At 35.9% G+C, this 27604-nt stretch overlaps 1 protein-coding gene across 2 annotated transcripts in view; it reads left to right on the top strand.

The window, feature by feature from the left end:
* Positions 1–9222: 9222 nt before the first annotated feature.
* Positions 9223–27604, top strand: part of Dok6 (docking protein 6) — a 500909-nt gene continuing 482527 nt past the window's right edge. Inside the window, exon 1 of one of the 2 annotated variants that reach the window (XM_087191445.1) lies at positions 9223–9516. In XM_087191445.1, coding sequence (XP_087047571.1) covers positions 9451–9516 — 66 coding nt within the window. In that variant the 5' untranslated portion in view covers positions 9223–9450. The remainder of the gene's footprint in view (positions 9517–27604) is intronic. The other variant, XM_087191446.1, reaches the window with a different exon arrangement.

Raw genomic sequence — 27604 nt, 5'->3', positions numbered from 1 at the left:
GATGGACTTTCTCTATAATTGAGTAAAATTTGCCTTTGGATGTTATTTTGATGATAAAGTGAAGATCTTCAAGGCACTGCATTTTTGTCTAAAATGATCAATTGAACTGCTTTGAGAATAAAATTCTATGGGGTACGTAAAAAAATTATACACAAAAACTAACAATGTACAAAATATATTTAATGGTGATTCAAAAATGTAACTCATAGGGCTGGGGATTTAGCTCAGTGGTTCTGGAGCCTGCCTCAGAAGCCCAAGGTCCCGAGTTTGATCCCCGGTACCAAAAAAGAAAACATGTAACTCATATAAGTAAAACAGAAGAGATTAATTTAGAAATCTTTACACTTTCTAATAAGAAAGAAGGCTTAATAAAATACCAGCCAAAAAAGAACTCAAGGGAAAATATATTAGCACAGAGTACTCTAATGTTAATAATATATATTAAAATAAGGATTAAAAGGTAAAATTTATTTAATAACTATCACTGAATTAAAATATAAAAGGCAAAGTAAAATATTGTTAAAATAAAAAAGTATGCCTAGCATTTACTGTGTGTACACAGTAAGACAGGTTCAGAAACAGAACTCCTCTGTCAAGTATTAATCATGGACAGCTCTGGGAGTTAGTAATACACATTGAATCAATTCTAACTCAAATACTCAAATCTTCTTTATGAAAAAAAATTTATACTTATAATTTTGCCTGGCAATAGCACAGAGAAAAAATTGCTAGAAACAACAGTAGAGATTAATATACTCTTTTTTTTGGAAAAATAAGGGAGATACAAGGATATAGAGGAATAAATAATATAACTAACACATGTTTTCACCATGTGCACATTTTGAAAACTTAATCAGATTTTCCTAAGATAAAAATATCAAACATTATTCAATTTCATAGGATTACAATTATATAGAATAGTTTAAGGTGTAGTATTAACTCTCTGACAACAAAACATAAAATTTGAAATTAACCATAAAGTGTTAACTAGGGATTATGTTTTTATTTTATTTTGTCTTCTTTTGATTTCTAAACAGCACTTGAACCAAAAATAAAACCAAAATCTCAATTCTTCATATCTTAACAATTATTCATACTCACAGGCAATATAGCAAATAAATGTATTCTAGAAGAAAACCCTTATCCTTAAATAGTTTATCTTTTTAAAAAAAGAACAATATTATTATTTAAGCATGCCATTTAAAGGCAAGCAAAGTAAAGAATAGTAAATGTTGAAAGGAATTGAGGAAAAGAAATAGGACAAAATAAGGCATGCCTCATTTTATTACATCTCATTTTATTACAATTCATGTCTATTGTGTTTTTATACATTGAAGGTTTGTGGCAGGCCTGCACTGAGCGATTCTTCTGCCATTATGTTGTCAATAGCCTTTGCTTATTTTGTGCCTCTGTCACATTTTGGCAAACCTCAGCATATTTCCAAATTTCATATCTGTTGTGATCTGTGATCAGTTATCTTCCATGTTATGATCCTAAACTGTTTGGAATTCCATAAACCATGTCCACATAACATAAAGCTGATCAATATATGCTGAATGTACTCTTACTGCTCCACTGACCACCTGATTCCCCATATCTCTCCTCAGTTCTCTCTGTTCCTTTAGACACAAAAATATTGAAATTAAACCAATAGCCTTTAAGTGTTCAAGTTAAAGGGACAGTTGTACATTTCTGACTTCAAATCAAAAGCTCAAAATGAGGGCTGGGGATTTAGTTCAGTGTTTCTGCCTCTTGCCTTGCAAGGACAAGGTCCTGAGTTCTATCTCCAGTACCAAAAATAGAAAAAGAAAAGCAGCAAAAGCTCAAAATGATTATGCTTAGAGAGAAAGGGATATCAAAAGCTGAGATAGAGACAGGACAAAAACTAGACATCTTGAGCCAAATGGTTAGCCAAGTTGTGAATGCAAGGAAAAAGTTGTTAAAATTAAAAGTGCTACACCACTGAACACAAAAACGTTAAGAAAATAAAACAGGCTTATTGGTAATGTGAGGAAAGTTTTATTGTTCTTGATAGAAGTTCCAGCTAGCCTCAGGATTCACTTAAGCCAAAGCCTAATGTAGACAAAGAGTCCTTTTTTCTTCCCTTCTATGGAGTCTGAGAGAGGTGAGGAAGCTTTGGAAAAAAGGTTGAAGGTAGTGAGTGTTGATTCATGAGTTTAAGAAGCCATCTTCATAACGTAGAAGTGCAGATGAAGCAGCAAATGCAAATGTAGAATCTGCAGTGAATCACAGATATGCACAGCCAAGATAATGGTAAAGGTGGTGACATTAAACAAAAGATTTTCAATGTAGACCAAACAGCCTTATATTGGAAGAAGATGCCATCCAGGGCTTTAATAACAGAAAAAAGTTAGTTCTTGCCTTACAGCTTCAAAGGACTGGCAGACTCTCTTAGTAGGAGCTAATGCAGCTGGTGACTTAGTCCATGATCATTTACCATTCAAAAAATTCTAGGGCCCTTCAGAATCACACTGAATCTATTCTACCTGTGGTCTCTAAATGGAACAACAAAACTTAGAGGCAAGATACCTGTTTACTAAACATTTTAAGCCCACTGTTCAGAAGTATGAGTCAGAAAAATACTCCTTACAAAGTATTATGTCTTCTGACAATTCATGTGGTCATCCAACAGTTCTAATAAGGATGTACTATGTGATTAATATGTTTTCAAGCCCACTAACACAGCAACCATTCTGTAGTTGTGGAGCAAGGAGCAATTTTGACTTTCAAGTCTTACTAATGAAGAAATCTAGTATTTCATAAGGCTATAGCTACCATCAATAGTGATTCCACTGATGGATCTAGGAAAAGTAAATAAAAAATCTTCCAAGGGAAATTCATTCTAAATGCCATTAAAAACATTCATGATTCATAAGAGAAGGTCAAAATTTCAACATGAATGCAAGTTTGAAAGAAGTTGATTCCACTCCTGAATAACTTTGACAGATTCAAAGTGGAGATGTAGATGTAAGCAATGTAAGCAATAAGATGCAAGATGTAAGCAATAAGCAGATCCAAAGGAAATAACATGAGAAACAAAATTAGAGTTAAAGAGAATAAGCTTACTATTGATAACTGTTTATTTTACAAAAGAATAAATGCAAAGAATGTTTTAGGTGGAGAGAGAGATATGAAGGTGAAAAAAGTAGTTTTAAGATATAGTAAAAATTCTTGAAGAAGCAATAATAAGTAGCAATAAATAAATAAATAATAGATGAAATAATGGAAGTGTTATTGTTATAATAAAAATATTTCCGTGATATTAATAATAAAAATGTTTAAAAGTTCTAGATAATTTTAATGAGAAGTCACATAAGGCATAATCCCATAATGTTACTGAAAGGAAGAAGGTAATAATTTATAAGATTCAAGGCAGAATGAAACGAAGTTGTGTACTGAGAAAAAGTCAAACTGACATTACATTTCTTCCTTGCACACTGTAAACTGAGGACTGTGTAACACATACAGGCCCCAGAGATATAGGAATGAAATCTAAGAATCCATGCTATAGCCCACAAGTTATCATTCACTAATGAAGGAGAAAGAAAGATATTTGAAGAGATGCAAGAGTTTAGTGTTTCATACACATACTCACTTCAGGAAGGTTTTTGTTTGTTTGTTTTTTGTTTTCGGTACAGGGATGGACCTTGTGCTTTCAAGGCAAGCGCAGCGCCACTGAGCTAAAGCCACGGCCCACTTCAGGAAGGTTTTTAAGAAGAGACTTTACTGAGGAACAGGAACAGGGGACCAGAAGAAACAGCTGAAGGCTTGGGACAAGGGAAATCAACAATGGGGGAAAGAATATGGAGCACTCTGAGGTGTGTGTGTGTGTGTGTATAATATTTATATTAAAAATGTGGAAATGTGTCTGGGCATGTGTCATGTGTTAATTAAGAAAGTTATTTGAAACATAACAATTTATCTCAAGAATTTTAATGACAAGTAGAGATAAGAGAAATAAAAGCATTCCAAATATATAATGGGAATAGAAAAAAAGGTTAGAGAATGTACACAAAAAAATATTCTAAAGGTATTGTTTCATTGAAGTTTAAAGAAAAATAGTGTATTGTGGTGAAGAAAATGTTGACTGTGTTTGGAGGTGTTAATTAGTATACATTATAAGTAGATTTATCATATATATTTGCCCGAGACAAAAATGGACAGTAGTCATTAGTATAACAGAAAAATACATTAGAATTTCTAAATTAATGGAGGAAATTAAATAAAAGACAGGTCAAAACAAGAAGCATTGAGAAAATGTGTAATAAATAATGAAAAAGGGTAAAATCTAGCATAACTACCATTATAAGTGTGAGTAAAATTAATTATCACATTATAAGTCAAAGAACATTAAGATAGGTTAAAATGGAAAACTTCATTGTGTTTTAAAGAAACACACAAAGTAATTTAAAGATTGAAAATAAAGTAAATGAATTAGAAAAGAGACATTTAAAAATGTAGCAATTAAAAATCGAAAGAAAAGCATTTTTAACAGACATAATTTATGGTAAGAACACCAAAAATTAGAGAGGATATTAAATAATTTTTGAAGGACGTAATATGTGACAAAGCTGTATCATTCATAAATGTCAATACAAAAAGCAATAGTAAAATAAAATACATTAATAAATTCTACTCAAATGGAAGAAAAAAAATCAAAAATAAATTATAGTGAAAATTTAATGTAACATTCATAGAATTAGATATGAAGAAATTATAGATTCAGTTGAAAAGATTAATTATGATTCTTCATTTCTCCAGTAATTGTCTGCATATAAATAATATTGTTAAGTATTCACCAATCACCAATAAATTTATTACAAATTCATAAATTATTAAAGCAGCAGTTAAATTATAGAAAATCACATTTCTAGAAACCACTAAAAGGAAGAATCATTCAATCAAAATTCTTAACAAGATTTGTACAATCATATATCGAACAATTTATTCTCTGAATAATGGATGTACTCAACTACAAAGATTGACAAATAGGAAATTTGTAAGAAAATGGATGTACCTGGAAAAATATAATATTGAGTGAAATAAATCAGACCAGACGTGCAAACTTAGGGTGTGGTATCTCTTATCTGAATGAGGAAGTACAAACAAAGAGAATAATAAAGGACAGATCGTGGGCAACAAAGGGATAGATCCCTTTCCCTAGGGCAATGGTCCAAGGGAACAGGGGTGAGGGGTGAGGAAGGGGAAAAGGGAAATAAGGAGAATAAAGACATGCCAAGTCCAGAAACCCAATAATCCCAATTAATGTAAACATTGTGTGCCATAACATAAGCTAAGATTAATAATATCACATATAAAATTTGGGATGGGGAACTGGAGGAGGGAGAAAGGGGAGAGAGAGAGAGAATGAGATTTTAAAAAAACAAGCTTTAGTATGTACATATAACCATTGTCCAATGTGATTATAAACTCTATGTACTGTAAACATATTAATAAAATAAAATTTTTAAAAATTCCTTAGGAACTGGCCAAAGTGGAAATTTGAAAAGCTTCAAACATCTGGCATGTTTTCCCCTTAAAGGAATACACTGAATTGTGAAGATATTCAGTGTGACTTAAAGATGAAGTAAAAATCTTTTAAATCCTAGCATGCACATACTTGACAGTGGAGAATATGCACAATCACCAACATTAACAGTCTTAGGGAAAGAACAGGTTCTTCACTCAAAGTAGAGGGATATAAGGTCAATCTGAGAAGCAACAGATGAAAGGTGGAAGTATTAAGATCCCAAACTTCAGGTGACTATGTGAGGTCAGTAGATTGAAGTACAAGTTAGTAAATACACAGAAATATTAACTACCAGATTGAGAAAAACACTAGGAATAGGAAAAGAAAAACAGGATATAAGTTCTGATATTCACATTCAAATATTAGTGGTTAAAGTGGCCTGAGAAGGTAAATCTCAGACAGACTTAAGAGGTGGACACAGCCACACCTTTTGGCAATTTCATGGAGCAGAAGAAGGATACCACAGATGTCTTAACTTAGTTTTTTTCCCCAAAAAGTAAGCATTAATAATACAAAGTAAAATGAGTAAAATGGAGTTTATTTTGTTTTTCCAGTATTTTGAGTTTGACACATGTATTGGATAATTCTTTTAGATTGCATTCCTAAGGATGAAGCATATTCATTTTGTATAAACCTATGAGACCAGTTGTCTTTCTCCCATAAATCCAAAAATGGTTGGATAAGCCTAATACAAACACTTTGCAAAGTCCCCAAGATCCAATCACCTTCCAAAAGCCCTACTCCTCAACTCATGAGAGCTTTGGGGAACATTTTAGATCTAAACTCCAACATGCTCCAAGAGAAATAATGAATTCTAGACCTAGAGTTGGAAACACAAGATGAGTCTGAGAAACCTTGTGTTAACAAGACGAGTAAGGTCTTTAAATGTCTTTGAAAAACACAAAAATATCAAGTGAAGCAGCTCCTTCTGGTGCAAGCACTGTAAAGAATAATTACCACAGGGGATTGAAATGCATCAAAAACAAGGACTGCATTTTTCATAATGACGTATCAAAGGGAGTAGTGTCTCATTTTGAGTTTGTGAGAATCCATTTGCTATTTCTGAAAACTGGTTGATGAAACTAATAATCAAGCAAGTACCTGGCTTTTTTCATAGGATATCTACTTCAGAGCAAGCCTATACATTGCAAGGGAAACTTTCAGTTCATTTGTTTTATTTTTAATAAGAGAACAACAACTCATAAATGCAGAATTAAAATAAAATTAGAAAGCCAAAACTTAACAATCACTAATGAAATAATGCATCTAAGCAATGGTCATCCTTGGCAACAAAAACCATTGTGTAGAAGTTTGGTGGGGAATTTTATATATTTTTTAATTTTAGATTGTATATAACTTATATTTTATAATTTCTGGATGGAGTTCACAACATTTTACCTCTAGTCAGTTGGAGAGGTAGACATTTTGTTTCTTTCACTGTGAGTTACTGAGATATGCACAACATCTTTTATGGGTTATTCTTGAAAAAAGTCTGTACTCAAATTTCTAAGTTGCACTGACCATAGGAAATGTGTTACCTAGGTGAATATATTAAATGATTCTATAAGGTTACAATCACCCACATCCAGAACTGGAAAAAAATATATATGACAAGTAATCTTGTATGTCCCAGTGACAAACCAACAGCATAAAGGGGGAGGCACACACACAATTACTATATCAGAAATTACTATATCAGAAATTTACTATAGAATTACTATATCACACAATTACTATATCAGAAATTTAAAAATGAAAAGTATATTGAGGAGAATATTTAAATCATTTAAACATATTACTGTATTATAAAGACCTTCATTAACATGATTGTAGGCACAATCATTGTAAAATCTTTAAAAGTTAAGGTTTCCCCCTGTACCTTATCATCATGTATTAAGTACAGAATTGCTACCAAAACAAAAGGAATTCTTGATTTCTGTGGAAGCAAATTATTATACAAATAAGAGTGGAGGTTAATGATCATGAGTTATTGTACACAATATCAGTGTTGAAACTGGCTCTGTTACAGAACATTTCTCAGCCTCAGTTTCCTAATCCTTAAATGGCAAGTATGCTTCATTTAACACTTGTGGTTGTCAAGATAGATGAATAAAATGATTTTTAAAGCATTTACAAGTCTGAAACAATCTTTATAATAAATACAATAGTCAAGATATATGTGAAATACTCACAAGTGAATGGAATAGAAAATAGGTGTATCTCAGGAATTTAGAAGAGGGAATCACACTGAGTTGATAGAAGATTTATGTAAATTTTCTGGGAAGGTTGGATATAGAGCTCATTTCAGAGTGATTACCCAAAGGACTTTGCCATGTGAAGTATCTTCCCAGCATCTGGTAGTTTACATGGTGGGCACCCCCCCCCCTTCCCCAATGCTCAGTACAGAAATGAATGACTAGGAACTCTGCTTCTAAGGCACATCAGGATTTCCTTTGGATTGTGTAGGATCTAGACCAACATTCTTGCTAAGGTTGAAACCAAATCACCCCTGGGATGCTCATGAAATTGGGGTGAAGGACAAGGTACAACGTCTTACAAGCTTTCATAGTTTTCCTCCCTTCAAATAAATTCAGTTTCCTTTTTTCTTAATATGGTTATGTTCCAATTGGGGCTAAGGTATTTTAAATAAAAATCTTGAAAAATCTTCCTTTTGGTAATTAGCAGAAACATTCATTATGGACATTCATTTAATATAAATATTTTATAACTGAAGGAAGCGATATTACATCTTTGAATATTTATACGTTTATCTTAATTGAAAACCCCTTTCCTTGAATCTTATAAAGTGACATAATTTGAAAAATTAAAATGTCTTTACAATAGAGGAAAATCTACTTTTAAACATGTGTTCGTTCCTACATTAAAGAAGAAAGTTCTTCTTTCCTTTGTTTTTAAGAGCTGAACATTTCAATGCATCCACTGATAATAGCTACAGTCTGCATTTCCCAAGTAGATGGAGAGCCACGAGGCAGTTTCAGTCATAGTTCACTAAAACGCATGCATAAATCCAGTGACTCAGGTCGGTCTTCGCCACTGCCTCGCCTGATTGCTTAGGTCCCTTCGGCTGCAGGAGGATTAGACACATGCGCAGGATTGGTCTCTTTGTGTGCACCAGGAAAGGCTCGGCGACAATTTACACTTCCTAACGGGGCAAAGACCTGGAACGGCGGCGTGTGCCTAGGAATAAAAATGCATTGTAAACACCGCTACTGAAATAAACAATTGTCCCGCTCCCGCTTGCCTCTTACAGGGCAAGTCTCCCCGCCGCCCTTGCCCCGGTGTACAGCTCGGCGGGGAGAGTAACAGCCCGGAATGAGGAGCCCTGTCTTTAGGAATCCCGCACCCAGAGGAGCGCTGCGGGCAAAGGGAGCGGGTGGGAGCGGTGCCCGGGGCTAGGGTGGCGCGTGGAGCTCCCCGCCAGAGCCCGAGCGATGGAGCGCGTCTCGCCAGCCTCCTCCAGCCCTGCCACCCTGCGGGCCAGGGGGAGGGAGCCGGGCATGGGGATCGGCCCGCCCCGCCGTCCCTCCCCCTCCCCCCGCGCCGGGGAGCCGCGATGGTGCGCTCCGGCCAGCTGTGCGCCGCCAAGTGAGGCGCCAGCCTGTGGGTGCCGCCGGGGGCAGCGGCGCGGGCCGCGCAGCTCGGCTCGGGGCGGGGGGCGAAGGTGAGGCTCGGAGCGCGCAGGGCTGGAGCGGCTCGCGGCGCCCGGCCCCGTTCCCGGTCCGCGGCGGCCCTGCCACTGACCCTGAGTCCCCGCCGGCGGGAGCTCCGGGCGGACCCGGCTGCGGCGCGGCTGCTGGAGGTGCCTGACTGCATGGAGACCTGAGCGGACCCGGAGGCAGTCGGCGGCTTTCGACTCCGGGAAGCGAAACGCGCTGGCCATGGCCTCCAACTTTAACGACATAGTCAAGCAGGGCTACGTGAAAATCCGCAGCAGAAAGCTGGGGGTGAGTTCCGCGCTCTGCTTTTTCCTTCCCCTGCGCTCCAGGGGCCCGGTGGCAGCTTGGGGGTTGGGGGCGGGGAGAGGTGACCCGCGCGGGGACGGGAGCGGAGACACCAATCCTTCGCGGACAGTCCGCTTGTTGCTTGGCCGGGCAAGGGCCCCACACCTGCCTGGGGCAATGTGGAGACCGAGCTGAGGGCTGCAGGAGCGCCTTGGTGCCAGTCCTCAAGCGCGCGGGGCTGGTTTGGACCGTACGGAGAAGTCCGGGAGACGAAAGGGCTTGTCGGTTCCGAAGAGAAACGTACCTGGGAGGGGAAGCCTACACCGCGCACCCCACCAAGGTCTGCTCGCTCTCTAAAGTGTGCGCCTCTCGGTAGAACTGCTTGCTCCGGGTGCAGACTCCGAGGCTTGGGTGTGTGTTCAGAATCACCATTTTCTGGTCCCTGCTGCCCACAGCCCATTTTGAAATTCTCTTTTGATCCCCTATCAGCGCCGCGCGTCCCTGCAGGCTTTAGCAAGTGGGTTTAATGTGCCCTTAACAGTTGCCCAGTGGCAGGCTGTGCGTGCCCGGCTCGAGTACCTGCGCCCGTGTGCAGGCAGGTGTGTGTTCACGCACTCGCCCACTGACACACGAGAGAGTCAGCGGCGCCAAAGTTTATGGAGACCTTCGCCTACTTTTTTTGAGAGATGCTTTGTCTGATTTGGAAGATAAATCGTTTAGACCCCCGAGTTACAAAACTTCTCTAGTGAGCGGATGAGGAGGTAAGAAGGAAGCTCCCAGTATTCTAGAGGACTTGGGGTGTAGATAGGAGAGGGCAGCTGAGGAGGGCGGGCCCCTGAGCTTAGTGCTGCTCAGACTTAGCGGATGCGAAGGGGCGGAGGAGCGACTATGCCGGGAACTGATGCCCACCAGGGCAAGCTGGTCCCGAAGAGGGAAGGAAACTCGGCCCGAGGGAGGAAGTGCTGGCTTTCCGATTTCCCTGGATGTCTTTCTGCCTCTCTTGCCTCAAAGTTCCAGTTCTGAGAAGCTCCGAAATCATGGGGCAGTGGCCTGGAGGTAGAACATTCCCTGTGCTTTCTGCTGAATGGATGCATACTCCAACTTGGGGAGAGGATGAGGCAATTTTCTCACAAGAGAAGAAATATCCCCTGGGTGAGAGATGAAAAAAGGTACAGAGGAATGTTGAAAAGAGGGAAGATCAGCACCGCGTACCGTACCCAGCGGTTCTGAGGGGGAGCCTGCGGAGGAGGCAGATGTTGGGGTCACGGGAAGGAAGGGAGGTTGTCACGCTTCTGCCTGTGCTGGGTTTTGCCTTGAAGGCACAGACTATATACCCCAAGGACACGAGGGACCCTTCCTTGAACTTCTGGTAATCTGCAGAAAACTGAAGTAAGGGTTGAAAGGGCAAAGAATACAGAGCTGAGTGACAGTGGAAACCCACTTCACCAGCCTGGCACCGCTTGGGCTGCTAGGTGGCCCCCTAGGGCAAGAGAGAGCAGGAGCTGGGATTAGACCTACAGTTCACTCTCAAGGACTTTTCTTGGTTACCAGATCACACTTCATTCCTTTCCAGAGAGATAAGGACGGACGAATCTCAGTGAAAACTCGCAGTTGTCTAGGAAGAAGGCTTATTGCTAATCGCAGCTACAACACAGTGCTCAAATCTGTCTCTGGCACGGCTATCAGCCAAGAACTGAGGTGTGGAGCTGAGCTGCAGCAGGGGTGTGTGTGTGTGTGTGTGTGTGTGTGGCCTGAGAGGTCTTCTTAAATTGACCTTTGACGCCCTTTGCTCTCTAGCAGAGTCCTTACTAATCATTCTTGCCTTTCTTTCTTGAAATCTCAGTTGTCTGACAGTTGGGACTGTACAAACTAATGGATGAATTACGTCCCCTAGGGAGATGTGTTTCTGCTTTCAGAGTCACTGTACAGGAAAATTGTTTTTCTTACTTTTACAGGGTTTAAAATGCCCTTAGAATTGTCTGCTTCTTCTAGTCATCTACTTTTTACATGATTGGTATTATAATTCATAAGGTACTACGACAGCTAGTTTTGGTTGTTTGTACAAAAAGGATACATTCTTTATCTATCAGGCTTGCTTAACTATTTTCTTCTGACTGCTGATGGATTACATTTAGTAAGCAAAGCATGTATTGCAGAATATCCAATCTGTTCTTGATTTGCAGCCAAACTAAGAAACTCATCACTGAAATCATTAATAACCTAATACCTTGCTTATTGACTCTATAAATTTAACAAAAATATATGCAGCATTATGGAATGATATCAATCATCCTCACCAACTTCTTGAACAAATTTGAGACTGCTATAATTTAACTAATTCTAGGCTCATATCTCAAATCATTATTTTAAAAAAATTTATTGAAATTTTATGACCATCCCTAATCAGAAAGTCCAAAATCAGAAATTCTTCAAAATCCAGAAAATTTTGAGCACCAACATGATGCCACAAGTGGAAAATTCCAAGTTTTACCTCATGTGATCAGTAGCCATCAAAATGCAGGCACCCTAAATAGACAGAATGAAATTTCTTCATGCTATGGTACATAAGATACATAAGAAAAATAAATGAATATCTAGTTTAAAATTGAGTCTTGTTCCCTGATATCTCACTATATATATATATATATATATATATTCTAAAATCTGAAAAAACATTAATCCAAAGCACTGCTGATCCATAGCTTTTCTGATAAGAAATATTTAATCTACATACATCAGTGTGAATGTTCATAGGCACATTATACTTAGGAAAGATGAAACTTTATGAAGACATTTTTCTGTTCCTTACTGAAAATCAGGTGGGCTATTGGTATTGGTATGTGGGGGTACTAAAGGAATGTCTCAAGGTATGATTGTGTGTGTGTCTGTGTGTTACAGTCCTGTTGTATTAAACCAGGGTTACTTACAAGAAACACATGTCATTATTCACATAGGGTTAGCTACAGTGATTTTTTCCAAATTCAGTTTTGAGGAAAGCAAGGAAATATGGAGGAATTCATTTTGAGTTTTTGATGGGTGCTGATCATCTATTAAAGATTTTGTCTTTAGTATAGTCTCGTGTGTGTGTGTGTGTGTGTGTGTGTGTGTGTGTGTGTGTGTGTTGCTAGAAGTTGAGTCCATGGCCCTCATGAATAATTAGCTCCCCGCCCTTTTTTATTTTTTATTTTTATCTTTTAAATTTTGAGACAGGGTCTTGCTGAGTTGCCCAGGTTGGGCTCCAACTCATGATCCTTCTGCCAGAGCCTTCTACAGTGCTTGCTTTCCACACATGCATCATCACGCCTGGCTTCTGAATTTGTTTTAACGACATATTGTAGATTAATCTACCTCTTTCTCTTTCTTTTCCTTCATTAAAACTTCAAGATATCTCTACTCCTGACTTAATAATTGTTGGTCTCCATCCTATAAATACTTTGAGGTTTCTTTTCATGTCATTAACAGCTTTCCGCTGACAATAACAGATGTTAGAGAGTTGTTCAAGAGACATTTATGGAAGTTTACTCTTTTATAGAAGCTCACACATTAAATAGGAATGTGCATGCATTCAATGCTTTTGTCCATTAGAGGATTTAACAACTTTTTTATCCTTGAATCTCTAAAAATTACTTTGTCTGGTGTGACATGCATTACTATTTGCCAAAACATAGTTAATACATTTCAGATAAAAGTATAAATAACAATAATTTTGATCATTCAAAGGCTTAAAAGAACTTTCAGAGTCATTTCTTTAGATATGAATTCTCAACCAATGGATCTAAAATATAGAAGTTGTATTGGATGTGTTTTAATCTTTACTCACGCTACCCTGGACATTGCTTTCAGAAATGGATGCAAAACACCCATTTTTAGATAATTTATCTTTCATTAAAGATAGATTTGAGAAAGGTTGAACATTTCTAGTTATTTATTATATTTTGTTTTAGAATTTTTCTCATGATGAATATTATATCTATTCTTATGGCATTTGTAAATATGCCACTTGTTTATTTGTTGGCTCCTAAATTTTAGAGAAGAAAATATTTTATTCATGTTCTACCTGTGTATTACATTATTTGTAATGCCATGATACTGCGTATGACATTTCAACCATGCTTAGAAAGTCTGCTGTCTACACTGGTGAGATTTATTTATTTTTAGAGTTTTAATCCCTGATTGCACATATGGGTGTGCCTAATATGCCTTGAATTTTAAAAAGTTAAGACAAAAAAAGAAGCCTAACTGTAAAATCTAAACCTAGACATGGGCCTGGAGTTTTATATTAAGTAATTGTGCCTATGGAATACCCGGGAAAGCTAAAAATTAAGGGGGGATTGTAAGGATTGACATCTCAGTTTATATCTAGATAGATTTATAGATCATGGCTGTTAAGGTGAATTAAAGATAGTATTTCTTTTCTCAGATGACAAATATTACTCAATACTTAGAGAAATCTTTCAAATTACTGGAATTAATATGTTTGCAGTCATATCAAGGCCAAATACCTTTGTAAGATCTACACCTTCAATTTCCTTAAATGTTTTACAGAAATACACAATAATGCTTGACATAGTGGGTCAGTATATGATAACATGAAGGGATCAGTTTAATTTAAAGCCTATGAATTTGACATAGGTGTCACTCTTTAAAGAATTTTTTTAACATTTTTCAATTTTGACAACAATGACCCATGAGGATATTGTTGAGTAGTACTGTGGAATATTTTTATCTTTGGACTTCTATTTACATCACTACATTTTAAAAACTGTACAGGTGACCAGAAATACAAAGAAAGTAAAATTACCTTCATTCTCCTCGTTCTCAGATAATCTTAAGACTCCAGAGGTTTTGATGTGGGAGTTTAACTGCTAGTTTTAAGGGAAAAAGTAATTTCAGGCAAATGCAAGAAAAAGATTAAAAAGGAGTATATTGTAATTTCTTTGGCCTCAATTTCTTTATTTTTGCCTCACTTTACTCTCAGTATTTTCTTTTTCTTTAAGCTCTCACAACTTTGTACATAAAGTCCACAAACACTAGACAGAGAACATTTTCATTAACTTTCTGCATAAATCCTCATTAGTTTTATTTTAAGACACAGCACAGGATTATCCTTGGGGTAATTTCATTTTTGTATTTATAACATTATTTTATCAATGATAATATTGTACCTGTCAGTCAAATTGTTATTTTGTTAACAGGCAGAGAATAGAAATTAATATAATAAAAAATTATTGCTTTTCATGATGTTTGAAATTGCTGATTGTTATAATTTTTGCTCATGTGCAAAATATTTTGTCTCTTATTATATTTTTGGGATTGGCATTAAAATTACTGAAAACATTTAACACATTGAAGCTTTGTTTAATTTGAGACTTCGTAATACAACCTGGGATGTGTGTATTTTGTTTGTATTATGCACTTTTAATTTTGCAAATAATTATTACTTATCTTACATAATTCTTCCAGCAGCCTTTTGAAAATATACTTAGTTTTTATTCCCATTCTAGATGTAAGCTAACATCAAAAGGAGCAGGATGTGACAGGCAGAGTTGTAGAGACAGATTGGGTCTAAAGGGAGGCTTTTAACTTCCAGTTCAGTGCATTATCTACCTTGTAACAACTGCCACTTTGGAATACGTGCAGACAACTTTTGTGTACTCTTCAGAGAAAATGTGTTTTCTTTAATTAGCAACTTTGTGTAAATCTAATATGGCCCTTGACTTCACTCAGCTTTGGGTTACTTACAGCTGAAAGTGCTATTGAGTGAAAGAACTTCAGTGACACTAAAGGAGTACTATGTGGTTATTTGTTCAGGGCACTGAATGGGCACACTTCCATTTTCATTGACACCTGAGAATCAGCTGATGTATCTTTCAAAACAGGAATGAAGGCCTCAAAATTCAGCTAAGCTTTAAGTAGAATTGAAAACATTTTTAAAATGAGTGCATCTGTTTTTGCATTACATTTGTTTGTGGAAAATAACTTTCCATTTAAATTGGTTATATAAAAGATTATATTTAAATTAACTTAATGAAAATTGAGAGTTTTTTTAAAGGAAAACACATTTTTAAACGACTATACAGGTGTCTTGGGATCTGAAAAATCAGAAAGTGATGTGTGGTGACCTAGCCAGCAAATAGTATGACAGTGTTTTCCAAATGCTTGAGCAATGGACCATACTGAGCTATACCATGATGTCTACCTGAGAGGCTCATTTTTGTTTGTTTTTATTGCTTGTTGATTTTAAGGGACAGGAACTGAAGTAGATATATATAAATTATATTCTTTTGAAACTATTATTTTTCATATTGTCTAAATGTCATCCTCTTACTCGTGTAAATTCACATGTGTATTAAATGATAAACATCTAAGTAATTTTCTCATTTCTGTAAATATGAAATTGCTTTTGTCTGACTATGCAGTATTATGCATGTTATACATATGCATGTATACAGTCCACACACATACAAACATGTTGAATATTAAGTATAACATATATATTTCCAAATGGCATGTTAAATACTCAGACGTATTAACGGTATAACAGCACTGCTCTCCGCCCCTCCGCTGGAAGAAAATGTTCATAAAGTTTCCTAGTTGGATACCAGGAAAAGTTTTATTGTCTAAATTGTTAATTATTTGCTCCATGTTTACACTGTTCTTTCCTTAAACAAGTAGATGTGATATTAGTCAAAAATTTAAAAATTAGTGTATTTTTCCAAAAATTGTAATTTTTAAATGAGGCGAACAGTGAATGTAAAAATTTATCTATATTTATATAACTCTGGTAAATTTTCTCACATACTATCCAAGAATAAGAATAAAAGCATACTTTTTACATACTGGAACTTGCTTTAACAAATACATTTTTTGGGTTAACTTACTAGCAAATAGTGCCTTAAAGACTGTTTGCTTGGGGGAGGTTAGAATAAGTGCAGTGTTAAGGAAAGTACCTGTCATTGGACTGATGCCTTTTAAGAGTCCATCACACTTTGGAGTATGAGCTATCTAAGTCTTCTGAGCAAGTAATCTGGTAGCTAATCATGGTCTTGAGTATAATAAAGCTGCCAAATTTATGTATAATATATAATGGAGTATTCTGTACGTTTCAAATATGAAAACTGTTTAGAACTCTGAAAGGTATTTAACACGTGTTTTCTAATACTTTGCAAACTTATCTACATGACCAACTTCCCACCCCCTTTTTAAAAAAATAATTCTAAGCCATGTCCGGATATTGGAATCACCTACAGTACTTGATGTATATGCATGGTCCTTCCTCATTGAGCTACTCTGCCTGGGTCTAAGCATGGGTAGACATTTAAAGTTACTCCAAGTATTTATAATATTGTGCTAGTGTTGGTAATAATTGTTGTACAATAAAGATTTTTTATAATGAAATATATAATGTTGTTAAGCTATTGTAAACTACTAGATACAGTTGTTAGAGTTAAAATATCTGAATTGGCATTTCTGAAATATCCAGTAAATCAGTCAGAAAACACTAATCTGTTGACAATCTATAATACTTCGTAAATGTGAACACTGAGGAAAGATACACCAAAAATTTCTTTCTGGTACAGAAAGTCACCTGTTATACAATGTAGTGAATATAATGTATTTTACCTGAGGACTCTGCGTCATGGTTTTTGTCCACTCTCTTGGTGCTTGGCAGAAGCTTCTGCTAGCAACATGGCTGCTTCCAGCAGACTTCTTTCTCCTGCATGGTGCATTCTGTCTCAGCTGGTTGAATTTTATGATGTCCTTGGACAGAACTAGAGGCTGTGGGGTTCTCTAAAACTCCATTAAGAGCCAAGAGAGATGGCTCCAGCTCTTCCCTCGTGTGAGATCCTTGTCTTCTTGTAATTTTGACTTAGGGTATTTTCTTCTCTATTTCCCGTTTATTTTTCTTTGTGGTACTGGGGATTGAACCTAAGGCCTTCACACTGAGCTACATCTCCAGTTCTTGTTTATTATTACTATTTTCTTATTTTGAGAGAGAGTCTCGTTAAGTTGCCAAGATACCCAGACTAGACTTGAACTTGGCTATCTTCCTGCCTCAGCCTCCCAGAGTGCTGGAATTACAGGCTTGAGCCACCAACCCTGGGCAAAAAATAAAGATATTTGAGTGATAGAACTAGCTTCAATTGATGAAAATCTTTTGCGGAAGGGAGGGAGAATATTCTACTTCTGAACATAAGTGAAGTAATAAACAGAAAAAGAACCAGCAATAAGCCTATGTTAGTATGGAACTTAATAAGACCAATAGTTTTTCCCTTAAACCAGTAGTTCTTAATCCTGGATGCACATTGCAATACAGATGAGGTTTTTTGGTTGTTATTGTTGTTTTTAATCCTTTTACAAATTTGTTTTTGTTTTTAAAAAATTGTTTTTTGTTTCTCCCAAGTACTTCTAGAACAAGCACTTTTCACTAGTCTATTTTCCAGACCACATTGTTTCTCACCATGCATTACTACAGAACTTTAGTGAGTTTTGACAAAGAGGTTATAATATGTATTGATGAGTAACTAGACAACACTATGAATTGCTATATTGGCCATTTTTTCATCTTTTTGCTTACTCAGAACTTTTTCTTTTCTATGATTGGAAAGTACTTTCATTTTATGGATGTAAAAGGTAGCGGATGATGCTTTGCATTACAGAAGTTGAAATGCTAAAAATATTATTTTCTCTTTTCTCTTGTCCCTAGTGCAGGAGAAAATGAGCTGGGTTTACAGTTACACAAATCTAGAATGGAGGGTTGTGACAAAGAGGCAACACAGTGGAGGGTCTTCACAGTGAACAACAGAGTAATCATTTCTACTGGGTCAATTGATTCCTGAAGAAGTAAAAGCAATGCAAATTGTACCTACTGTCAAAAGGTAATATCCTCATCAAGCCACTTTAGTGATTGAGGGATTATATTTCCTTAGTCTTAAACTTGGTTGTCCAGGTCTCTCTTCCTAGTTTGAAATAATGAAAAATTTAATAAATCACTTTCTGTCTAAATCAACCATCCTCCCCCCTCGGCCTTTTGAGAATGGGTCTCACTATATAGTTCAGACTGGCTTTGAACTCACTAGGTAGCCTAGGCTGGCCCCAAACTCATAACAATCTTCCTGCCTCGCCTCCCAAATGCTGAGATTGCAGGCATGCACCACCACACCTGACTCTAAATCGATCATTTTCAGCTTCTATTGCTGCCAGCTAATGCATACAACTGATAAAATAGCATTATCAAGTGACCAAGAGATGGACAGAAGGGAACAGAAGGGATGAAAAAAAGAATTAAGATGTGTTATCGGCATATACCTACTCCCCATGGACAATGTAATCATTATGTACTGCAAACACGTACTAATATAAAAATTGAAAAAAGTGATCCAATTTTAGAAGTACTATAGTAAAATAATTAATTTTTTGGTACTGAGGATTAAACCCAGGGCCTCCACACTGAGCTATTTTCCCAAGTCCTTCTTTTGTTTCATTATTACTTTTTAAATTTTGAGACAGGGTCTGGCTAAGTTGTCAATTCAGAGTTTAAACTTGTGATCTTCCTGCTCAGCCTCCCAAAGTGCTGGGATTACAGACGTTGACCACCACGCCCAGCTAAATATTTACTATTTTGAGGAATAAATATTGAATAGTTGTCCTAGTAATATATACACACTGGAATTCATTTTTTTCTTGTTTCTCCTAGCATGGTCATTAAAGCATAATTATTAAGTCTTCTGTTCACTAATGGAAATTTGGAAGACTTTTGATGTATGCATACATTCATATCATATCCTCAAGAAAAGAAGTTTGTTTTAAAAGGGGACTCACAAAATACATACAGCAGAGATTTGAAGGAGGTGCAAAAATAATTCAATTAAGAAGGAATACTTTTTCAACAAATGTTGCCAGAAAAGCTGGAAATGCATAAGCAAACTCAGTGAACCTCAACATAAACCTCACATCTTGCAACTCAAAATAGATCACAGACCTAAATATAAAACACAGCACTACATAACTTGGAGAAAAAAAATCTTTGGGAACTAGGACCAAACAAAGAGATCTTATACTTCACAGCAAAAGCAAGATCTATCAAAGGAAAAGTTGACAAAATGAGCTCATCAAAACTAAAACTCTTGGTCTGTGAAAGACTAGCTGTTGATGGGAAAAAATACAAACTGCACCTCTCTCACAAGGACATGTGACTGCTACGGTTAAGTTGTGTTTTGGACTTGATTGTATTTAGAGGCTCCTGGAGAGGCAGGTGAATCAGGGAACACCGTACTCCTCGGAGTTCATAGCTGAGTGTGGGGACAGGAGGTGGAGACAGTTGGAGGGTGGTGATGGGGGTGCACCTTTGAGGGGACATCTCTGGATGGAGTCTTCCCGTGGGCTCTGCTTAGGCTTAGTAGTAGGGTAAGGTTAGGCCATGAAAGGAGTAACTTTAGTCCAGAGGGTCCTTGTGCTGTGATGTTCCTGCCTTGGAAGCAGCTGACCATGGACTAAAACTTCAAACCTGTGAGCCACATTAAATCTTTTCCTTTAAATTGTGGGTGTTGGGTATTTTTCTCAGCAGTAGGAAAGCTGACCCATATAGGACTAATATATAAAACTGTCAAAACTCTACAGAAAAAAAAGCAGTTAGAAATGAGGCAAAGGCAAGAACAAAGCATTCAGCAAAATTGATGTACAAGCACTAAATAAGCACATGAATGGATATATTTGATGTCATCAGGCATTGGAGAAATGCAAATTAAACCACCATGACATATCACTGTGAAACTGTGGGAAAGGTTATAATAAAAAAATAGTGCTATGACTGTAAGCTGGCACAGTGGGAGGCTGAAGCAGGAGGATCACAAGTTTGAGACCAGCCTGGGCAACTTAGCAAGACCCTGTCTCAGAATAAAAAATATTAAAGGGCCGAGGATGTAGCTCAGGGTGAAGGCCCTGGGTTCAATCCTCAGTAGCCCCCAAAGTGATGTCACTAAACACTGGCAAGCATATAAAGAAGCTGTATCACTTGTATATTGCTGGAAGAAATTTGAAGTGGTACATACGGCATCTTTCTGGAAAACAATCTGGAGGCCTCTCTCTCTCCCTCTCTCTCTCTTTTCTTGTACTGAAGATTAAACTCAGATTGTTTGTACTGAGCCACATTGCTAGCTCTTTCTTCACTTTTTAAAATTTTGAAATAGTGTCTAAGTCACTGAGTTGGCCAGACTGGGAATGTGCTTGCAAATCCAGCCTGCCAGAGTGCTAGAATTGCAGGTATGAACCACTATGCCAAGCTAGGAGGTTTCTTTAAAAAAATATTTTTTTCCAAGGCCTCACATATGCTAGGAAAGTGCTCTACAACTGAGCTGCACCCCCAGCCCCAAAAGCCTTTATTAGTATATGTAGTAACCGTGCTATACGTTAGATTTCCATAACTTATTTTTCCTTAAGAGCTGAAACTTTTTACCGTTTGATTAACATCTACTTTTCCACTTCCCCTTCCCTGGCAACCAGTATTGTTCTGTTTCTGTAAGTTTAACTTTTTTTAGCCTCTACCTTTATGTGAGATCTGTTCCTGGCTTTTTGTAGTTATTATAGCATCCTTTAGGTTCATCTGTGTGGTTGCAAATCTCTTTTTGCAGGCTCTATCCACATATCTATGTGTATGTATCACATTTTATTTATCCATTCTTACATTGATGAGGACTTAGTTTGATTCCTTATGTTGGCTGTTGTAAATAATACTGCAATGAGCATAGGAGTGCAGGGATTTCTTCAATATACTTATGTTCTTTTGGATGTGTACCCTGTAGTGAGATTGGTTGTGTCATAGGCAATGGTATTTTTAATTTCTTAAGGAACTTATTTTTATCATAATGGCTGTATTATTTTACATTCCCATTGCTAGCATACAAGGATTCACTTTTTTGCCACATCCTTGCCAGTACTTGTTATCATTTGTCTTTTTGATACTAGCAATTCTAACATATGTAAAGCAATAACTCATTGGAATTTTACATTTATTCAATTAGTGATTTTGAGAATTATTTTTACATACCTATTAGCCTTTTCTATGTTTCCTATTAAGAAATGTTTACTCAGGTCATTTGCCTGGTTTTTAATTGGGTTACTTGCGCTCTCGCTGTTATTTGATATTTGATATTTATTTGGATATTAACCCCTCATCAGATATGTAGATTGAAAATATGTTCTCCTTTGCTTTAGGTTGTTTCTTCATTCTGTTGATTGTCTTCCACCTACGGTTAGGCCGAAGCTATTTAGTTTGATACAATCTCATTTGTCTGTTTTTGCTTTTGTTTTTGTAGCCTGTGTTTTTGAGGTCATATCTAAAAAGAAAAATCATTGCCCAGACTAGAATTTTTGAACTTTTTTTCTGTTTTCTTATATGAGTTTTATAGCTTCAGGTCTGATGTTCATATCTTTAATTTATTTTGAGTTGATTTTTGTATATAGTATGAGATAAGAGTCTAATTTCATTCTTCTTTATGTGATACCCAGTTGTCCCAACACCATTTATTTGAAGAGACTTTCTCTATGGTGTTCTTGGAACTTTTGTTGGAAATCAACTGAATTTACATATATATTTTGTTTCAGTGGTCTCTGTATATTTTTATGCCAATACCATGCATTTTATTTTTCTTTACTGTAGCTTTGTAGTATATTTTGAAGTCAGATACTGTGATGCCTCCAGCTTTGCTCTCTTTGCTCAACACTGTTCTATTTGAGATGTTTTGTGGTTCCATACAAATTTTAAGATTTTTTTCTATCTTTATGAAAAATGTCATTGGAATTCTGATGGGAATTGCATGGAATCTTTAGATCACTTTGAATTATGTGAACATCCTAACATTAATTCCTCCAATCTGTGAACACAGGATGTATTTACATTTTATTTATGTCTTCTTTAAATTTATCAGTGCTTTATGGTTTTTAGTATGTAGATCTTTAACCTTATTGCTTAAATTTATTCCTAAGTATTTTATTTTATTGTATTGTATCTATTGTACAAATAAGATAGTTTTCTTAAAATTTAGGTTGGGGACAATTCATTGTCAGTGTACAGGAACACTACTACTAATTTCTGTACCATTATTTCATATAGTAAAACTTTGCTTAATATATTATTATTAAGAGTTTTTGGTAGGGATTTTATAGTTTTCCTTATATAACTTCATGTCATTTGCAAGTGAGAACAATTGACGTTCTTCCTTTCTTGTCTAATTTCTCTGCCTAATTTTGAAGTTTCTTAACCTAAATATGCAGCTAAGGTATGGCCTGGCAGTCACACACTTGGATGTTTACTGTAGAGTAATGAACACTTTTATTCACACATAAACTTGCACATGAATGTTCATAGTTGCTTTATTTGAAATAGTCCCAAATTGAAAACACAACATCATCACGACAGGAATGGTTAAGTGAACTATACTCCATTCATTTCATACAGTGCTATTCAGCTGTAGAACCTTTTTTTTCCTGGTATCGGGAAGCAAACTCAGGACTTTGTGCCCCTATTGAGCTACATCCCCAGGCCACAGCTACTCAGCTATAGAAAGGATCAACTATTGATGAATGCAAAAATGATGGATTTTGAGAAAATTATGTCAAGTGAAGAAATTCCTAAAGATTATATATTGTGTAATTTCATTCATAAAACATTTTTTCAATTATTGTTTGTTATTAGAACATGTTTGACTACATATTGTTTACATTCCTTGTGCAAAGTTGGTACATGTTCATAACACATCTTAATTCTTTTTTCATCCTTTCCCTCCCCTTCTTCTCCCCATCCCTTGATCACCTTCCTATTTAAGAAAAGTCTATCCCTCTATTTCCTATTATCTATATTCTATTTTGCTCTTTATTGTGATATTTATGCATAATGGAATATGACTGTCATAAAGAAGATTAAACTTGAGCAATTTTAGGTAAATGGATGCATTTTGAGAGTATAATGTTAAGTACAATAAATCAGACACACAGCCATAAATATTGCATACAAATTTAACTAAAGTACATGAGGAAGCATCAAAATGAAGCTCCATTTGCCAAACATGATAAGGAGTTGGATGGGGACACAATTACAGTGGGAGTAGTGTAGAAAAGCTGATTTCACATGGTCTTTAGAATTAGTCAACCAGAATTTAATCTCTAGCTCTGTCAATTATGAATTCTACAACCGATGGCAAGTTTCAAATACCTCTGCACCTCACTTTTCCTAATTGTAAGACAGAGGTAAGAATATCAACCTTATCATGTTTTGTTAGGATTGAGCAAAATAATATTTTACAAGATCTAAAAGAGTGCTTTATGTATCACGGTCCAAAATCTTGAAAGGTAGAATTGATGTACAGATCCCAGGAGGCTCACAGGACAGTTCTTTGGCAAGAAACACTCATGGGGCAGCTTTTCTGAGTTGAGGTTTCATGAAAGAAGGAAGCTTAATGTGCCGACATTTCCAGTGTATGTAATGAGTTACTGTCTCTCCTATGTGGAAAATGAATAACTGTGCAGTACTTGGGAAGATTGAGAAAAATAATTCTTCAAAACATTTTCTGTAAGTCTTAATCATCTCAGGAAACAGATTCAGACATGGTGAATTTTATTTGATAGGCAATCAATTTGGAGATATTATCAAAATCTAAACAGAAAAGGCATTGTTCTGTGATGGTTTGAAATGAGTGAGGCACTCTACCATCCTCTATGGCTTTTAAATGTTATTACTGGCACAAACATAGGTGCCAAGCATCTATTTGGTCACAGGTTTGAGTCAGTGGCTGAACTCAAAGTCTGATATGGAGTGCTCATGGAAACAACTATACCAGTATATGGTGTTGGCGTAACATTTTCAGTTACTTTTCAGGATATCTGTGAATGCATACACTGTCTCATTTTCAGTACCTAAAAATCAAAGTATCCATGAGACAAATTTGGTTTTGTAAAGCAAAAGTCCCATTTAAACAAGTGAAAAAATATTTTGAAAATCACAAAAATATAGATAAAAAATGCTTACTTCAAGTATGCAACTCATCTATAAAATCCAAGACTACTGAACATGTAAAAGATTAGTTTGGGAAAATTTGGAATTGAATATATACTTACATAAAAATTTCTAATAAATATACTCTTCATTTACTGAGCTGATAATGTGATTACCTTAATTAACACATAATTACATTTAATCACATTTCAGTGTCCTCTTCTGTAGCTACTCTGTTTCCCCCTGCTCTCCGGATTTCTAGACAAGTCTTTCTGAGCTAAAAAAAAAAAAAAAAAAGAAGGAAAAATGAATAGTGCAAGGAAGCAAGAAGATCTTCATGATGAAAGTATATTTTTACTGAACAGTCCTAATGACAAGATAATCACTTTGAAACACAGGCTGTAGTAACATAGAAAAGGTAAGTTATGTCTTTGTATAAAAAGTACGTATCATGATATGGAGGTTCTGCCCAGCACAAATCCAGTGATTGTTCTTTTGGAGTTGTATACATAGTCTTGGTCTTCTTTGAATGCATTATAAAATTTCTCTGTTTGCTTTTGATCTAATAAATCTAGGATGTTAGAAGGTTAGGCCAATTATGCTTTTTATCTCTTGCCAGGAATGCATAAATATCAATAAGTATATACTGATTATATTTTTGTGAATAACTACTATTTAGAACACACTCAATGTTTTAATTGTGCCTAGATTTTTTGGTGTTTGTTTATACACTTTGAGGACTACTTTGCCTCCTTTTATGTCTAAGGTAAATGGAGGTTCTCTTATTATAAAGTCTGATAAATTTCATATTTTTATCTAAGCTTGATGAATTATGACAGCTTTTCTTAGTGAATTATCAGGGGCATGTGTGTGTGTGTTTAGAATTTGTATTTGATACTAAATTTTTAAATAAACATAATGGGAAGAATATTTAAACTCTTCAAAAAAGGCTTTTTTAAAAGTTAGTAAGGAAATAATAGTAAACTAAAGAAACTAGTGAGGTGAACACTTTCCTTACCAAAGTACACCTATAACAGCTATTAGCTGGAATTTTTATGGCTTGCTATCTCTCTGAATTGAGTCAAATACAAACGTTAATCATTTTACATTTGCAATTTAGTGTTCTCTATTAAGCGAGACTTATGTAAGTGACATTTACCACAGAACACCTTAATTACTAGGAGCTGGGAGGTTTGTACATTCTACTCACTGCAGAAACAAACAGCAGTGCAAACTTCTCTGCCTGTGATGTAGTGCTCTGTCCTTCCTCTAAACGTTAGGAAGCAGCGTTAAAGAGAAGAAGATAAAGTTCAGCATGATTCCAGTGAAATTCCACTTCATATCTCAAGGAGAAGATGGATCACTTAGCTACATGCCCATCCAAAAAGTGTGGTTTGCAGTGTTGATACTCAGGGTGATCCCTAGTGACAACTCCTTTTCAAATGAGAATGAAACTGGCAGAAACGGAGTAAATAAACCACCTGAGACATTTCAGTTATGCTCTCAGCTGACAGGTTCATTTTAGTACCTGGATAAAATGTGAAGAGGAAACAATAAAATCACTTTTAAAAAGAAACTTAATAATACTTAAAACATTTGTCCAATCATTTACACAGTCATTTATGTGAGATGTATCCAGGGTTCGGAATCAATATTGAAGAAACTGTTTTACTCTGCAGTTAGTAGCTGTAATGTATGTGGTTATTTCCAATTAGAAATATTAAGGACATATTAATAGAAGTATAATATTTATTGATGATATGCTTTGAAATATATTAAGAATGAAAGAGTAATGAGAAGCCCCCCCAAAAGGTTATTTACCATACACTGGTATGAGGATACCTTGATAACTAAGATCCATTGTCATTCTAGTCTAGTCTGGTAAAAAAAGGGGGCAGTCAACAAACACTAATTGCTAAATTAAGATTATGTTCAGATCAGTGCCACAACACTTTTGATTGATGTATATGTGAGTATTGGTACTATCTTCAGAAGCAATTTGTAATTTCCACCTTTAAAATTAGCTTCAGTAATATCAATTGATTTTTTTTGCTTAAATTCTTTTATTGGTGCATTTTAGGTCTACAATACATTTACATTTATCATTGGGTACTTGTTCCTGTACATGATGTATCTTGGTTCTTATTTTTTCCCCATTCCCTGTGCTCCCTTCAGCCCCTCCACCCTTCCCTATTTACATAGACTTTATTTTCATTTTTTCCCTTTTCTCATAGTTCTTCCTTTCCCTTATTTCCTTTCCCCTTCCCCTCCCACTTCCCCTATCCCTTTGGACCTTTTTTTCCTATTTCAAATAAAAGAATCATACCACAGGGATATATGCTCACCCATGTTTATAGCAGGACAGTTTGTAATAGCTAAATCTTGGAAACAGCCCAAGTGCCCATCAACTGGAAACTGGATAAAGAAGATGTGGGGTTTTTTTTTTTTAACAAAATGGAGTACTACTTAGCCATAAAGAATGAGAAACTAAAGACATTTATAGCTAAATGGATGCATATTGAGGCCATACGCTTAAGTGAAATAAATAGGACACACATGTGTAAATAGTGAATAGTTTCTCTGGTGTGAGAAACTGAAAGTGTAAATAAGTATCAATTGAATTTTAATACAAAGACTGGATTTAGAAACATAACAGCTACAAAATGTCTTATATTTTACTGAAATGCAATGGCCAGTGTTTAATTTATCAGAAAATATGTTTAATAACTTCAAATAAAATAGCTTTTGAAAATTCTTTGTGAAAACAATAAAATTTTGCTATCTTAAGAAAAAATATATAAAAACATAAATAACAGGCACATGACTTTGAAAGGAATGAGTTCAAGAAATAGGTTTTGATTTAAATCTTACCTAAGTCAAATAAAATTAAGGTGTGCAACATTGTCTTCAGATGTGTGTGTTATACTGTGATATTTTATTTGTTTCAGTTTCTATTTTCACTATTATATGTATTTTAACATTTATTATGAAATTTCTAATAGTATATAAATTAAAATCTCAAGGTAATTGTCTTCTAGCAAGTGGAACTTCTTTTAAGAATCGTGCCAGCAACTTCTATTTGAAGTTTAATATTCGCTCTTT

This window comes from Heterocephalus glaber, unplaced genomic scaffold, assembly GCF_053883595.1.
Source record: "Heterocephalus glaber isolate CG9 unplaced genomic scaffold, H.glaber_assembly_v1.0 deba00000331, whole genome shotgun sequence".
NCBI classification, from domain to species: domain Eukaryota; kingdom Metazoa; phylum Chordata; class Mammalia; order Rodentia; family Bathyergidae; genus Heterocephalus; species Heterocephalus glaber.
This window is presented reverse-complemented; position numbering and strand designations above follow the sequence as displayed.